The sequence below is a fragment of the Boleophthalmus pectinirostris genome, unplaced genomic scaffold (assembly GCF_026225935.1).
Source record: "Boleophthalmus pectinirostris isolate CB_2022bp ecotype Guang Dong unplaced genomic scaffold, ASM2622593v1 HiC_scaffold_22, whole genome shotgun sequence".
NCBI classification, from domain to species: domain Eukaryota; kingdom Metazoa; phylum Chordata; class Actinopteri; order Gobiiformes; family Gobiidae; genus Boleophthalmus; species Boleophthalmus pectinirostris.
The window spans coordinates 15,043,908-15,061,773 of NW_026571190.1; the positions used below are offsets into that span (position 1 = coordinate 15,043,908).

General features: G+C 38.5%; 1 protein-coding gene across 1 annotated transcript in view; it reads right to left on the reverse strand.

The window, feature by feature from the left end:
- sorcs3a (sortilin related VPS10 domain containing receptor 3a) overlaps window positions 1-17,866 on the reverse strand; it is a 379,316-nt gene that overhangs the window by 60,669 nt on the left and 300,781 nt on the right. The window contains exons 10-16 of the mRNA XM_020926320.2: window positions 14,657-14,803; window positions 9,514-9,616; window positions 7,107-7,183; window positions 6,235-6,326; window positions 1,329-1,436; window positions 919-1,036; window positions 70-203 (exon numbers count right to left, since the gene is read on the reverse strand). Coding sequence (XP_020781979.1) covers window positions 70-203; window positions 919-1,036; window positions 1,329-1,436; window positions 6,235-6,326; window positions 7,107-7,183; window positions 9,514-9,616; window positions 14,657-14,803 — 779 coding nt within the window. The remainder of the gene's footprint in view (window positions 1-69; window positions 204-918; window positions 1,037-1,328; window positions 1,437-6,234; window positions 6,327-7,106; window positions 7,184-9,513; window positions 9,617-14,656; window positions 14,804-17,866) is intronic.

The window sequence follows — 17,866 nt, forward strand, 5'->3', positions numbered from 1 at the left end:
CATAATCCCTCCTTCATGAATACAAAGAACACAGTCTATTCTATTGTCATAACATAAGCAGCCTCTTACCATTCAAAATCATGAGCTCTGCAGATGCACGACTCCGCAGACAGGATCCTGGAGTAGTCTTTTCCCAGCATGCAATAGTTCCCAGGCCTTCGTTTCATGTAGATCTGTTTTTGGCCCATCACACAAGGCTCTCCCTGTCAGCGAGAGAACAAAAGACTTTATTTAAGCCTCTACAGCAGCAGTATGGGTACACAGCATTCTTTTACTCGTACTTAGAAGACTTTGGCTGAACTGACCTGAGACATGTTTTTTTGTCACTTGGAGAATATGTAGACTACTTCCTTTGTCTAGTTTTCACTGATTCAGACATTATTATTATTATTATTATTGTTTTTTGTTTGTTTGTTTTGTTTGTTTACTCGTAAGATGTGTTCAGATTTGCACATATACCACATCAACATTACGATTAAAATGGAACCAAATCCAGAACAAAATCTAGACTGGACTCAAGCTTGTCATGGTTTAGTCCTGGTTTAATGGTTTGGCTGGTTTGTTTAGTCCTTATGTACACACAGTTTGGTCTAGATCTGTTCATGTGTAAGTCTGAAGGTACTATTAGAGAAACTTCTTTGATCCAGTAAAGAGTTTTAGACCTGTGATTTGGTCCTGATATTTGACATGTTGACCATTGTTCATTTTTTTCCTGTTTTTGACAGTTTTCAGGCTGGAGACAGATTGGAACCCATAAGTACTGTGTTCTATCACTGAGACTCTTGAAAGTGCAGTAATATTCAGTTCACTGTATTCAACACTTCTGGGAAAGACGAATATTTTCTCAAGCAGTATTTGATGTGAAAAGTTGCTAACCCCTGGCATCATGTATACATTGTGAGTTGTGGTGTGTAGTACCTGGTTGTGCAGATGCCAGGTCTGGTAATCCTCCTCTGTGCACTTTCTGCTGAAGATGGACTTGTAGTCGATCTTGATGAGCTGCCACTCAGAGCGGTGACTGAAGTGACCGAAGAACCTACAGCACAAAGAAAACATGCACATTTTCTTAATACTATTACTACTACAATTATGCAAATTTAATCGGCTTTATGGCAAGGGTTGCCAACAAGGGCTCCGTGTACAAAATTCTAGTTTAGTCCTGCCTCGGTGCTTGTTCAAACCTTATTTAGGTTTGTTTAAAAAGTGGTTAGGCCTGATGGAATCATAATTTAAATTTAGACTACTTAGATTAAAACAGCTTCAATTAAGTTTTCATTTCAGTTTCATAATTTCAGTTAGTATGAAAGAAAATAATTTTGTAGACTCACGTCATGATCTGGTTCTCTGCTCCAGCCTCCACCAGAACTCCATCCACAAACAGAGGCACAGACGAGAAGGTGTGCTGCGTCCACTGTCGACCCTCGTCAAAACTGATCCTGAAAAAATAAAATAAACATTGGCACAAACTTTTAATATAGCCACAAAATGACAATACTTGATAATTACCTGCATAAATGATATTCCTATGCATTCACAGTCATTGCAAATTGCTAGGTCTTCATACTTTATATAGTCTGTATATAGTCTATATAGTCATTCTGATCCAGTCACCTCTGGAATCACAATCAAACATATCAAACCTCATTCTTGGTGTGTGGACCATAAACTGTATATATAAATGGACATAGCTAACTTGCTAGTGGTCGCACTACAAATATAGGAAGTGACCATGGGCACGTTTCTCGCTCAGTCAACTCTGGCTTCAATTCACTGTGTATTGAAAAAACATTGCCCTGTTTCTGAAACTGCTGCTGTCAGGCTTCTCATTTTTGTCTTCCTTAATAATGAACACTATGGGGTCACAGTCCCTTAGTACCTTAATCCAATTGTGGAATATGTGAGGCAAATCAAAAACATCTCCATACACACAAATACAGTACACAGTATACAGACAAATCGGTGGTATTTTACCAAAACAACCGAACAACATTTTATTTTTTAACTCAAGAAGTGCAGAGGCAGAAAGAATTCACGAAAACAGGACAACTTTTCATCAGAGAGGCCTGGCTGTATGGCGGTGACAGCTTATCAACACTGGAACTGAAGTGAGGACGGCCTGAGCTACCTGAGTGCGACAAGGGCTGCTGAGGACTGCACTATACTACACACATATACACACATACACACGCATACACACATGCACGCACACCTACAAACATGCACAAGAGAAGTAAAGAAAAAACTTCCTCACATAAAAGCCTGTCTGGGCTTTTGATTAACAGTAGAGCTGCAAAACTTGTGTCAAAAATAAGTATTACATTCAGCTTTGTTATGATATGTCCAAATGAAATTCAGTGTACAGAAATGTGCTCTAGTACCCTCAATGTGATTTTTTTGGTTAAATATACCATTGTCAAAAAATAATAATGCATTTTAAAAATTATGGCTGATAAACTTTGAGATACATCAGACTCTTAAAGTGGAACCAAAAAAAATAAAAAATCCAGTTTGCATCAAGCATGTGGAAGATAATTAACTTTTTGTGATTTCTGAGTGCGAAATGTACTGACTTTATGAAAGACATTCAGCAATTAAAGAGCTCAAAATATTAGAAAATAAAAATGTTAAAATATGGATCATAAGGTCAGACGTTGGTTGAGCAAAGAAAACATAAAGGTTGAAAAAGTTATTAATCCTCTGATTTTTTATAGCCAAATGAAATTCAGTGCACAAAAATGTGCTCTAATGCCCTCAACGTGAGGTGTGATTGAGGGTAGTGTAGACAAAAATAAAAATAAAAAATAAACCATGTCTAGAACTAAACTAAGAACTCAACCATGCCTTAATCAAGTCGGGGGTAGGAGTTACTGGCCTGGTTAATACTGAGATGCTGTAGTGAGAAAGCAGTGTCTCCATGTTATATAATGAAGGGAAAAAGCACAAAACTGTAGCACAACTTTAAGTGCTATTATAATGAGGATAAGTTTAGTTATCTTCTAGTTTTCAAACCACCCTTACTTTGTGGAATATCTCATCTGTCATGATCACGTCTTAATGCATAATGAAGACAGATTTACACTGCATTCGGAGGTTGCGGCCCTTGCTAGCGAAAGACTAATTACTGCATTATGACTATTCTTAATGTGGACTAAAGCGGGCCTAATGAAACTAGGGCCAAACAAGGACACACTGGCTAAATGTAATCCAGGGTACACATTGATGTTAGATACCGCTGAGATTGAATTGAATTTAAATGATGTATAAATGGCAGACACGACAGGGGCACGATGCCCCTGTCGTGTCGCTGTTTGATTCTTGCAAAATTAGTAAAAGTAGGGCCTGGCCATTAATTGAATTTGAATAGAGATCGAGATTCAGGTATTTCTAAAAGTCAATGATGAGTCTTTTTAAATCAGTGTCCAGCCTGAGCATGTGGTTTGGAGCAGAGGCCAAACAGTTATTTGTTTTAAATGGCACTGATTAAAAAGAATAATCGAAAATATTATGATCTATCAATATGGAGAAATAAACTGTGATTGTCCTTTTTTTTTTATATAAGTATGTATATATTGCTATAACTAATCATTATTAGTAGTTGACTGCTTTTTTCAATTAGTTGACAAGCCAAATTATCATTTCTATTGCACATTGAAATAAATACCATTACAACATTAGAACATTCAATTTACCATTTATATGTTTTACTCTTTTTTTACTCTTTGTTATTATTATATTATAATGTGTGAGCTACTGTGTCCATGTAATTTCCCTTCAGTAAAGTTTGTCTTAGTCTAAATACAAGTTTGAAAAACGGTGACTAAAAGATTCTAAAAAGAGCAAATTTATACATACAAATTCAGTGTATTATTGATGGAAATTGAAATTATTTATTCTTTATTTGACATTTTGATTTAATAATGTCACTTTGTTATAAAATGTATTTTCAAATGTGTTTTAGAGTTTATATAGTCCAGATAATGATTACGATGATCAAAATACCACTACAATAATTTATTTAATAGTCAATAGTCATGATTAGTTGATTAATTGTTGCAGGCTTAATCTCTCCCTATAAAAGCGACAGTAAGACTCAGACTGTGATATATTGTGCAGTGTAGTCTAAAACCACAGAGAACACAGAACACAACATTGGCCTGCTCCTGTTATGACAGAGTTGGTTAAGTATTTGACAACTCCACACACTGGCTGCAGGGACGCTCCTCTCTATCTGCCTCTGCTCCACTATCGGACCTAAATTGGTTGGGAGACAAAAACCCAGCAGGCTACACTTGACTGGCTCTAAAACTAATTTCAAAATTGTTGCAAAAGCGAGTGGTGAACAGATCTGGTCTCTCATGGATTAGCTGCCGCACAGTTTGGCAGCAGCTAGCGCCCAGTCCTGGAGCATAATGATAAGTGGCTTGAATGGGGGGAAAAAAAAAAAAAAATCTCACTAATTAGATTGACTTTTGAAACAACTCACAAAGTGCATCAATACATGGATCAAGTGTCATAAAAAGAAAATGTATGCAACTAAATGAAGCTATGGAACATGTTTCAAGACATTGCTAACAGTTATGTGAAATAATGTGCCCTTAGTTTAAAATATTTTTCACATACCGTATTTTTCAGACTATAAGTCACACTTTTTTTCATGATTTGGGTGGTCCTGCGACTTATACTCCGGTGTGACTTACATATTAAAATGTTCACATTGACAGCAGAGTGAGGGCGCTCTAGACTTGTGTGTCAGTATCTGCTACTCCTAATACTCCTGTACCACTGTCACTTGGAGCTCTACTGCACATGTGTCCTGCAGAAAAAGACTGTCCTGCTGCAAGTGGCGAAATATGCAGCCGAAAAGGATAATCGAGCAACAGAAAGAAAGTTCGGAGTGAGCAAGAAACTTGTGAGGGACTGGCGGAAAGTGGGGAAGGAGAACACAGCTTTACGACAAACAGGAGGGTGCACCATGCAACAAAGCCTGAACATCAGTGGCAACTGAAGCCATCCTGTCAGAATTCAGAAAGGCCAGAATAATTCTAACTGATGCTGAGTCTGACAACAGCCATACAGAAGAGGAAGCGGCGCTCCGTTTACCTCTGCAGGTTGTGGAGTTGTTCAGAAGGGACACAGAGGATGAAGAATTCAATTGATTTAATGATTTGGAGTGAGATGGAGAGTTTGGTAAACTTGTTCTATTGTTCTCTGTTCTGTTGTTATTACTATAACTTGCCTTTTAAGATGAAATGTCGGTTCCTGTCTCTGATTTTATAAAATTAATTTCCCTGCCTTATAGTCCAGTTTCTTTCTTTGTCATTATGTATTTTTTGGCTGGTGCGACTTATACTCCGGAGCAACTGAAAAATACGGTACAATCATGTTAAAGATGAATTGTGTAACTTTTCTGGTGGAAGGTCTGTCAAATGCTTTTCTTCATGGAGATGTTATGGCTTTGTCTGCAATGTTTCACAGTATGGTATTAAACCTTTCAATCTTCATGAAGACCAAACCAGACCAAGTTACAGGTCAGATCTGTGGACAGGCAACCCCGCTCACAGTCAGAATGCCTGTTTTTGAGCATTAAAACCATCTGTAATACATGTAAAGTAGAGCTGTTTAAAGCCATACTGTGGAACAGTCCAGGCCGAGCAATGATATATCTGTATAAACAAGCAGATGACCTCATTTCACCACTGCACTATTTTTGATAAGTACAATTTGCTTAATTTTAATAATTTTGTTAATTTTAAATATGGATGTTTTATGTATAAAGTTTTGAATGGACTTGCCCCCCCTCTCCGATACAGGATTTTATTAAAGTAAAGACTGTCAGTGGAATGGGAACTAGAGCCACGGCCCGGGGGAACTGTGAGGTCCCACACAGACGCACCGCATTCAGAACAATGTGTGCTCTCACTCAGAGGCATTAAGTTTTGGAACAGTCTCCCATTATCAATAAGAGAGACTCCAACAGTGGCCACTTTCAAATCCCACTTGAAACAGTGGCTAAAGGAAGACCAGACTTGTGGACACTTCTAGTTTAAAACTGTCACTTGTTGTTTTTTCTCTGTTAAATTTGTAGTGTTACCTGATGAGGAACTACAGATGGAAATGAGCATATTTATACAGTAGTGTTGTAGATGTTCATTAATATGCAGTGTTCCTAAAAAAATACATAAATAAAAATAGATGATTGAGCAAATTGACAATAACATTATGTAATAGACTTACCACAGGTTTCTCGTTGGTACAGACGGTTGTTTTACAGCAACAAGAGCTCCGCCTTTGTCCAGGAACCAGACATTGTGCTCTTCTTCAAAAATCTTATAAAAAATTATAGTAAAAGACAAGAAAACTACTCAAAATACAGCATCAAAAAGTGAGAAAATATGTCTGAACAACCTACATATGCACACAATGATTAATATTTACACACAGGCACACTGAATATACAGTGAATATACAGTCTTAGCATCTTACATAATAACACTTCAACACATCAAGATTAGTGCACTGATTTGTGAATCATTTAGTGCTCTGAGGCAATGATGCTCTGTTTATGTTGAGTTAATCCAATCATATAAACTCACATATCTGCACCCACTATGGTTGACCCACAAATCCCATTCTCTTATTATGTTAACAGGCTGTGTGCATGTCGCTTATTCCTCGGTTTTAATTACCTGTGATTCTATAGGCCTGAAGAGTTTCATTAGATGAGAACAGGAAAATTGTTACTGTATAATTGAGCAAATGAATTAATGCCATAATGTGAAACATTCCACACAAGGCAAACATGTATCCATGGAGACAAGCAGGCAGCACTCTATTACATAAGCTACATAGTGCACTTTTACGAACAACTTTTTAGAGTATGGGAAACATACTTGGGTAACTGAATTGTGATCTGATCATGTTTAAGATCCAGATGTGGGTCAGTTTCAAAGTTAATATCCATTATTTATCCAAAGGGAATGTTACATAGTGCACCTTTAAAGACATTTTGCTTCACAGGTATACAGATACAGATTGCTGTGCCTGTGGCTATCCTGTCAAACTGGTGGGGACATATGTAAATGACTTAATCCCAAAGTGTGTCTCACCTGTCTCCAGCTGTTCCCAGCATCAGATGAAATGAACATGCCCACGTTGTTATAGGACAGCTCCGGGCCAATGTTACCTGAAGGGCAAGAATATTTGACATATGAAACATCAAAACACACAGCAAACTAACACAATCAACCACATAATACATTTCTGCAAGTAGAAAATACTGTAAGTCACCTCTTATATGAATAGCTACAGATCACTTGTGCTTTATGACACTGCTGAACCCTATATGTATCTTTCATCCATTTTTATTCCACTTATCCAAGGCTGGATCACAACTAAACAGGGACTCCTACACTTCCCCCACCCCAGACACTTCCTACAGTTCCTCCGATGAGATAACAAGGCGCTCCCAGGCCATCTGGAAGATATAGTCCAGAACAGATTTCCTGGGTTTTGTCCATGACACCTCCCCAGGGAGGCGTCCAGGACACATTGAGAACAGATGCCTGAGCCACCTCAGCTGACCCTCTCGATGTGGAGAAGCAGCAGCTCCACACCGAGCTCCTCTCCTGCGACTGAGGTCCTCACCCTATGTTTAAGGAAGTGTGCAGCTGAGTATGCATCCCCAATTTAGAAAATAAAGTAGAAGAAAGAAGAAAGTAGAGAGCAGTGGGCGTGTACTGATGACAGTGAAAATGGGGTTAGATGGGAGCAATGACATTGTGAACAGAGAATACTCGAGCATACTTGAATAAAGTTTTCTCGACGACTTCCTGTTCATAAACCAATACAGATGTCAAAACATCATTGTCTTTCCTTAACATAAAAACTTGTTGGTTTAAAGGATTGTTGTTGTCTTAACTATTGCCTGAGTCATCCTCCTGTGCATCCCAAAGCATTTCAATAATACATGGAGTTATTTAGATGCCAAGGTTACGCCGCTAAACTAACACGCTGTGACAAGTGGATGGGCGGTGTGAAAGTTGGTTTTGTTTGAGCCTGTATCCTTGAATGAGCCGTGACTGAAGCGGCTTCTTCCTTGGATCTTTCTCCACTCTCTTGGCCAGTGCACAACACAAATAGACTCCTGTTTGATCCTTCTGTCTTTTGTCACGTCAGCCTTTTTATTTATTTATTTATTTTATGTACTCTGGGGCCATCTGACGCATAGAGAACACTGACTACAGTGAAGGAGGCATCACACAAACGTGTTTATTCAACAGTTCGCCACAGAAAAGAATGAGCTCATCTGAAGACACAGACTCAGAGTTTGCTGACGTTGTCGTGGTGTAAATATAGTCCATTTGTCCTCAGTGTATTTTATGAGAATGTTCTAAGTAGCTGTAATTGATAAAGACCTTTAAAAAATAAAAATTAAAAAATTGAACACAATTCGTACATGGTGTCCTCCCATTAGTGGGAAAATACTTAACCCATTTAGGTACTGCTGTCCCATGTTTTTTAGTGTTGAAATGTTGGGACAAGATTATCTATTCTTTTTATGTCCTTTTTATGTGTTAATTGTGATTTTTATGATATGGCTTTTCTTTTCTTTTCTGAAATCTGTGTAATTTGTCCAGAAAACATAAAATAAATAGCTACACTTTTGTCATGGAAATATTTTTCATACAAATGAAATGCTAAATAAAAGTAGTTTAATAGATATTAATAGATATTTTGAATGTTGCTTTCACAAATTACAAAGTTGAAAAAAAAGCTGATAATAATCAAAATAATAATAATAAAAATCCTTTGTTACAGCATGGCAGATAAAGATAAACCACACCAGTGTGTTTCAGCACTTCAGCATTCATTAGGGTAAACTAGAGCTGGCTGTCACAGCTCTGATTTAAAGTCATATGTGTAGGCCACATGTTCAGAGGCACTTATGGTAAATGCATTCATAAACTCAAATCTCCTGTCATCTCCTGTTTATCTGTTTCTTTCACTTGTGATTGTGTCTGTCTTAATTCATGTGAACTCTGAGTGTCAGGAAAAGCGCTGTACAAGTGTCATGTATTATTAATACAGCAGAGAATAATTAGTGAACGCTATGAACGCAAACAGTCTAAAACTAACTGTGACACTTTGAAATAACTACACTTTAATTAGCCTCAGGAAAGCATGAACAACCATAGGTTAATTCAGAAATACATTTTTGTTAAGTTTATTGTTTATACCTTATTAAACTTAAATATGGTGTTGTTATCATAAAGTAGAACCAAATGAATTTCTCTTTTGTTTTTCATATTTTTAAGACAGTAAAAATCAGGTACAGCACCTTTAAGTAAGCAGCTTTAACAGCGACACTGCTAGGATCCAAAATCCTTCAGTGCTAATGTTCCCATAGAGACCTGCCTTGTCCAAAGCTTTAGTGCGAATAACCATTATGTGTTAAGACCTGCCCGGACTGCAGATTTGGAGAGATTTAGTCTAGTATGGAGTCATTGGTCTCACCTGTGGCGACGATAATACCAGGCGCAGAACTCTTGGTGGTGATGGCCCCGGACAAGTAGGGGTTTTCTGACATCTGCAGCTGAAGATGGAGTGAGCAGAAAGGCTACGAGAGAGAAAAGAGAAAAACAGGAATTCATCTTCTGACATTTTGGCCTTAGAGTTTTGGAGTGTCTATTACAGAGGAGTTTGAGGCGCACACAGAGCGTTTTTACCTGGTTTCAACACTTTCTCTTGAGAGTTGTTGTTGCAGAAATGGTCAAAAATATTGCTGATTGTTTTTTGTACAGTGCTGTATCATAGTCAGCCAATGGTAATTTAAAGCCTCAGTATGTAGCTTTCTGGACAGCATGCAGACTAAAATAAATGCATGGGTATTATTTTTTTTCCCCCTCATTTTTAGTGTTTTTATTGTAGTGAAAAATAGAAAAAAAAAACACCCACTCTTATTGTGAGTGGGTTTATATCTACACAAACCCGACTATTTGCTATCATGTTTTCAGGTCAAATGATGACATTAAAGGTTGTATGGAGGATTTTTTGTCGATGAAAGTTCAAAATAAAATTATAGAGATACAGCAGCCTTGTAATTATGATGACCAAAAAAAAAAAAAAAAGAACGAAAATCCATCAACTGTGGACGTAGTGGGGGCAGATAAACATCAGCCAATAGATAACAAGGCTACCTCTTTATCTATTGGCTGTTGGGTGTCAATCAACCTCCCTACATTTCTAGCGTCACTGACTTGCCGGCGCGCTGGGATTGCGTGGTGTACGTTCGCCTCTCACGCACTGATGCTGTTTACTCAATCAACACAGCGGTTCTTAGTGTCTTTTTCGATATGTCGCTTCCTCTCACACAAAGTTTTGCACAAAGTTTTATCGTAACGGCCAACAAGAATTCACGACCAGTTCGCCACAAAAGAAAGTCTGTTTTTGACGTCGCTGAAAAACGAAGAGAAGGGGAAGAGGAGCGAAGCGCGACATTTGAAAATGGACAAACAGTCACTGCATTTCTCTTTCCTTGGACAATCTTCTATACAACCTTTAAGACAATAAAGGCATCTACTATTAAAAGATTACTTTTTTTCCAGGATGAAGCTGTATCTTTTGGACATTTTAAATGCAATAGCCATTTAAAACAACTTAAGTCAACAAATTAAAATGTGTCTGCTGATTTCCACGTTTGAAAACTGCGATGCACAATGGAAGCCGACGTCGCCGCAACAACCAAAACTGACGACGCGTATCACCGATTAAGAAAATAAAATTGGAGCACAAAGTAAGTCCAGAGCAGTGGGCATATACCGGTGGCACTGATAGGAGTTCATGCCAAAATGGTGTCTTGAAAATAAACGATTAAAGATTGACCGTGCATAAATCACTTCGGGTGAGTAAACGGTGAGAGGAAACAACTAGAACATATATAATAATAATATATAAAAGCCATAAAAAGTCAATGTTGCATAATAGGTTTGCTTTAGACTGAACTGTTCAGTCTTATCTTATTCTAATCAGTGGCAGTGGCATCATTCAGAACACAGTAAATCTCTGTAATCCAATTGTTTTAAATGAATGCTTCCCCCTGCTGTGCATTGCGTCGCACACATAGCTCCCAGGCAATGACACAGGAGCTCAATCTTTATTTGAAAATGATGGGGTCAGAACAAAAGGCTTACAACAACAACAACTAAATCACAAAATAAAACTAGATTAATGAGACTCCCGAAGAGAAGAGAGAAGAGAACCACATCTTCATAAATTCAGCTAATAGCATTTAATCCGTCATTAAAACAAAAGTCAATTTACATTCGAGTGTGCAGACGATTAGATTTGAGCTGGTAGTGGAGACGAGACTTTGATGGCAATGGTACAAAGCGTGTAACTGTGTAAGGACATCAAGACCGAGCGCGCTAATCAAAAGGAATCTGCAGCAGTAATTAAAATGTCACGAGGATGTACTGCCTCCACGGAACTGCGGGGGGCGCTGCTGAGGTCGGCGTTCACCCCTTAAACAGCGTGAGACCCTCTTAACGTGAGTAGTATTGTTGTGGATAAGAGTTGCGATGGAGAGGTAGGGAGGCGAGGTAATGAGCAGAAAGCAGAGGAGACAAATGCACTTGGACCTATCTGCACAGTGACACATCTACAGACTGTCTGGACACAAGCTGATAGGGTCCAGACAGGTAAATGATGATGAACAGGGTTAGACAGTAAGAGCTGAAATAGAAATCTAACCACGTTAACAATGCAATTATGTCATTTTGCCTCAATAAATTCTGCACCTCTTCCACCTTGTGATGTCATGCAGAGGTTTTCAAGTTAACAGCTACCTCTACATGCTGCTGTTAGGCCAGTTAATACACAGCAATAATATTTCCTACCACAACTAGGCAGATCTGTGTCTCACTAGCAGCAGGGAACTATGGACCAATGGACTCACTTTGCCACTACATCCAACAGATGAGTGTGTGGATGGAAAACAGCTTTCTCCAGCTAAATTCAGACAAGACACAAGTCATTGTCTTTGGCCCACAGAAACAAAAAGACAGTGTCAGCAGTCACCTCCAGTCTCTCTCCCCCTAAAACCTTCAAATCAGGCCAGAATTCTAGGGGTAATAATGGACTCAGACTTGAACTTTAACAGCCACATCAAATCAATAACATCTGCAGCCTTTTACCATCTAAAAACAGCAAAAATCAAAGGTTTACTGTCTAAAGCAGACTTGGAGAGACTTATCCATGCATTTGTCTCCAGTAGGTTAGACTACTGTAATGGTCTGCTCACTGGCCTCTCCAAACGAGCTGTCAGACAGCTGCAGTACATCCAGAACGCTGCAGTTTGGGTTCTGACTCGAACCAGGAAGTGTGAGAACATAAGTCCTGTGCACAGGTCTCTGCACCGGCTCCTGTAGCTCAGAGAATAGACTTTAAAGTGGCTCTGCTTGTGTACAAGTCTCTCCATTGCCAGCACCAAAGCACAGCTCTGACATTATTGCCATATGAACAATCTCACACTCTGAAGACCTCAGGGACTGGTCTCCTGCTGGTGCCCCGAATCAGGACTAAACACGGGGAGTCAGCGTTTCAAATTCAGTCATTTTCAACATGTGAGACAGGCCTCTACTTTAACACTGTTTAAATCCAGACTCAAAGCAGTTCTGTTTAGCTGCATATGACTGAAAGGTGTTCATTCTGCACTCTTCTCTCTCATTTAATGTCTCTCTCTCTTTTATAATTTATTATAATTGTTTTTTTTATTTTATGATTATTTATGTTTTGATTTGTTTGTATTGTGATTTTAAAGTATTTCTTATTTTATAAAGCACTTTGAATTACATGGTGTATGGATTGTGCTATACAAATAAACTTGCCTTGCCTTGCCTCCTTTTGTTCAGTACAGACTGGCAAATCCAGGGCTGAAATTATCCAAATAATTCTACTGAAAGTGGATGGAGTGTAAAAACAATGGAGCACTTCCTTTATTGACACAGGATATTACAAGATGGAAAAGATGTTTTCAATTTGAGGAAAAAACGCAGCCTAAATATGCAGGGTTTGTGTGTTAAATGTGAGTGAAACAAAACATAACTCCGGGTATGTTTTAACAACATAACATTATTTTGGTTTTCACTTTACGATTAATGCAAGAATAAGTAAGAATTTAATTTTAAACTTTATAAACATGACCTATCTTTCTTTCTTGAACAGTAGACATGTTCAAATCAGATATAGCTTTTACTGAAGTGTAATTTGTTATGCAATATTGGCTTTCACATGAAGCATGACCTGTCCATATACTGTGAATAAGAGCAACATGTATGTCTACTGTATGTTCAAGTTAAAGCACTGGCAACAAGGCTAGAGTGTGATTGTAGTACCTTTTCAAAAATAGTAAGAGTGCAGAATATATACAGAACTATTAATGTAATTTTATTAATAAAGTCTTTATTTTAATTGTTTTGTCTAATATTAAGAAGATTTAGACAAATTTAGACAAAATCCATCACAAATTAAGTCCACAAAAATGAATAACGCTGGGCTTACCAACACATGAAATCTATAGTGTCTCTTGCCCAGATTTAAAATGGCTTGTGCATGGGAACCGAAACGTCTTCTTTACAAAAACATTGTTCAGACGATCACCACTGAAACCTTCTCTACACTGATCCACACATGAACAAATGAGGGATTACACCTTCCTCTTGCTTAAGGACACAACAACATGTGGCAGGAATCAGACTCTCCATGCAAAGCGGCAAAGGTCTGTAATGACTGAGGTGACTATAACGATCAACAATAGTTCCATCAAAATAATACTTTTTTTTTTTTATTTCTCATTTGACTTCCTTTGTCTTCTCACCAGGCAACAAAAGCGATGAGTAACAAAAAGCAATTTACTGAAAGGTGATAAAAAAGGTGCTGGAAGTGTCTCTGCAATTTCACACTCGTCAAATTGTGTGTCTATTATTTTTTGGCACACTTGCTTGATTGAGTGAAATTTGGCAAGGCACTACAATGAAGCTAAAGACTTTTCAGCAAAATAATAATAAAAAATCCTCAGACCATCAATCACTCTTCTTGTATCATGGAGCTCATTATTAATATTGCATAAGCACAAATCAGCTGTGGGCTGTGTCTAACGCAGAACCCAAGTTTATTATATTTGCGATACCCAAATCTCATTCACAACAGACTAAAAATATTAATTACTTGGAGTTCAACATTAGTTCAGAGTAATAGGAGTTGTAGTGCCAATGGTGTGGAGAAGTTTGTTTTATTTTTAATGTATTTTAGTCATTTACAAATTGACAACATGCAACTTATTTAAAGGTACGTGAAGTAACATTTCCGACAGAGCGTCCCATTGAGTGTATGGAGCTGCTGTCACATTGTCTGGAAGCTACACATCAGATTTGTGGAGAAAAATAAGAAGGCCTGTTTTTTAGTTTTTTTCCTAACACATTTTTTGCAATAAAAAACATGAATACAAGTAATACATGTTAATGCCATGTGGTGGAACTTTCCCAGCAATGCAGGCAGTGACTTCCCCCCACCAGAAATATTACACAGTTCACCTTTTTTTGATGAAAATGTTTGATAAGCAGGCGTTAATATAGAGCCATTTAAAACCAGATTCACTCACCAGTATGCAGTGTATGTCATTCCCCTCCAGGTCAGAGGAGGGCGCCTGCAGCAGCCTCCAGTCTCGACCTTTATTGTACGTGATGTATGTCTTCACCTGGTTGTCCTGTCTCTTGTTGGCGATCAGCATGCCTTTGATACCAGCCACCTGTTGAGTATAAAAATAAAGTTTATTTATTTGCTAGAAATAATGCCTTGTATAATGTAAAGTAATGTAATGAATTCATGATAATTGCTTGTTTTGACTAGATTCTTTCTTGTTCAGAGATGTTGCTTTGCCTGGATGTCTCATAATGCCACAAAACAGCACAGCACTTTAAATCTCTATGGAGACAGGCAGGTTACTACACCAAACAAAGTACTTTTGGCAATAAAACACCTATAATTAAATGCAAGATAAAGTTTTACCATACTGTGGAACATTCCAGGCAAAGCAACAACATTTTCATGAGAGAAACGGGTGACAGAATCTCCCCTAGTAAAGTTATATAGTGCACTTTAACTCCCTGATGGTGTAAATTATAGTGTAAATCAGCACAGGAACACAACAAATGATGTAGTTGTATTGAAAGGGAACAGAAACCATACCAAGCATATATGTTATACAATGTGTCCTACTTTACACAACTTTTATAGACTACAAACTGTTGAAAGTAATTGCTATGTACACATTGTAATGATAGGTAAGAACACTACTCAAAGGGCTCATATTATTTTACTTTTGAGCTAAGTTATAACGTTGTTTCCTTTTCAAAAACATACCTGGAATTGTGTTTGTGTTTTGTTTCATTCACACATAAATCCTGCCCATTTAGGCTGTGTTCGTGCTCAAACTGAAAACACTCTTTTCCACCTTGTGATGTCATGTGGTAATACAGGAAGTGCTCCACTGTGCTTTAAACCCCATACACCTTCACAAGAATTGCCACTCTCTAATGAACTAAGGGTAAAAAGCAGCTGTTAACTTGAAAACTATCACTACATGACATCACGCGGTCAAATGGAGCATTTTGAGCTTTGGAAATGTAGACGGACTAATACTTAAGGTGTGAAATATCTGAATGAAACAAAACACAACCCTAGGTATGTTTCTGATGAAGTAACAACACGACATGGCTAAAAGCTCACAAGAGTCAATTTTGTGTGATACAGGACATTTAAATCACTATAAGAGCAGTTTAAACCAGTTTGTTGGTTTTATGTGATCTGAAAATATTTGAATGTGAAAATTTTCCCTTTTTCCCACACACAACATACGACCCCTTACCATGCGTCTCACATCCTCTCTGCCTTATTACTCCATCAGCGGAGCACTTCTTCTGGGTGCTATCTGTAATTACATCCTCATATGTCAAAGTCTCTGGGAAAGTACCACGTGATCAGGGTCGAGTGTGTCCTCAAGGCTTCATTCTGACACTAAACTTAGATCTTACCGATAGACACATTTCCTCCTCTCAAGATGTCCTCCCAGTTTTCATCTGTGGGATTAAACATATCCCTCATCGCGGCGCTAAAATGTGATCCGCGACATAGACAGTCACTCCTCTGCTCAGTATAGCCTGGTCGTAGTTTCGTGTGCCTCTCTCCCATAGGACCACATCTGTGTAAGTGGCACTAATAGGCAGCACATTTGACATTGTCATTGAAAAGCGGAGATAGGGACGGAAGCAGCTAACGAGGTCCTCCTGTCCCTGTCGAACATGAGCTGTCAATCAAACGCGTAATTATTTATGGGTGTCACCTCCACATCACATAGACTGCAGACTTATACCACAGGGGTGTGCGTGAGCAGGGAAAACATCACAACAGCTAAGTTTTACCTAGAGTCCATCACTCCACTGTGCACCGTGGGATTCACTGAGTCGAAGGAAGCAAACTCTGTCTCTATCCAGGTGCATAAGTATGTCTTGTTATATAATGCTTTCTAGCGGTTTGTAACGTACCAGTGTTGTAGAGCTTTGCTGGATTTAATGCTGTTGTCTTTTTGCTGGATGAGAATCACAAAGATACAACTGTCAGGCACACACATTTTATTATTGAGGTTGTTGGGTGAGAAGCATCGGGAAACATGTTGGTCTGTTATGGTCTAACATCAGAATGAGAGACGGGTCCAAGTTGAAAAATATTCCAAACTCAATGGAAACAGGAACTTTAAAAGTATCTTAGCCTTGAGTTAAAAGGTAAATAATTTCATGAGAATGACACAATCTGGAAAATCTCTATATATTATAAAAGGCTCAAGAAAATCCATATACTTTATTCCACTTTAGTTGGCAGTTCTCAACGTAGAGGAGCAGCGGCTCTACTCCAAGCTCCCCCAGTGTAACCGTACCTCTAGGAGAGCACCCAGTCACCATACAAAAGATCACTTGTATCCGCGATCTTGTTCTTTCGGTCGTTACTCAAAGCTCATGACCATAGGTGAGCGTTAGCCTGATTCATCAGCCGGTTTCACTTCGTAGAAACCGTCTGACCGCGCAGCATTAGAATTAGTTCGCTCAACGGTAGGGAGGTACTTTTTTTTATTTAACCAATCGCTGCTATTTGGTTGTGATGTATGTAATGCACCACTAATGGGGCTAACTGGTATTTTAAGCTTTTCCTAAATCCCGTAGGAAGAAGGGCAATAACGTCTTTCCCATTGATGAAATTCGCCAAACATTCTCTTTGTTGTGGCTTTAAATCCTTGACCTCGGGAAACGTTGCCAATAGAGAATGTATGGCTCTTTGCTGATTGGTTGGTGCCAGAACTCGCACTTCCAGGGTTTTTGCGAATCGCCTAGTGTATTTTGATTCCTGACCTATTTGCTGGAGAGAAAGGAAATTGGGTGGAGGCACTAGGTGGCACCAGTCTGGCTAGGTGAGCACAGGATGTGTAGATTAACTAGTAAATCACGAGCTTTGCCTTTTGACTCAGCTACTTTACTACAACAGGTTCGCCTGTCACTCTCACGCTTCATCCTTCTCTCATTCATGAACTCCTCCCCTTGAGGTGGAACTGAGGGAAAGCCTCTGGTCAAGAACCATGGCATCAGATTCGTATGTGCCAATTTTCATAGAACATAAACCAACACTATGCAAATAATAACTCCATGAATAATTGAAATCTACTGTTTTCCTTGAAGCTGAGGACATGACCCCACATTTTCAGTTCAGCATGTTCTCTCTATTCAGAAAAAGCATAATGTGAGGTGCAATACTGTAGGGAATA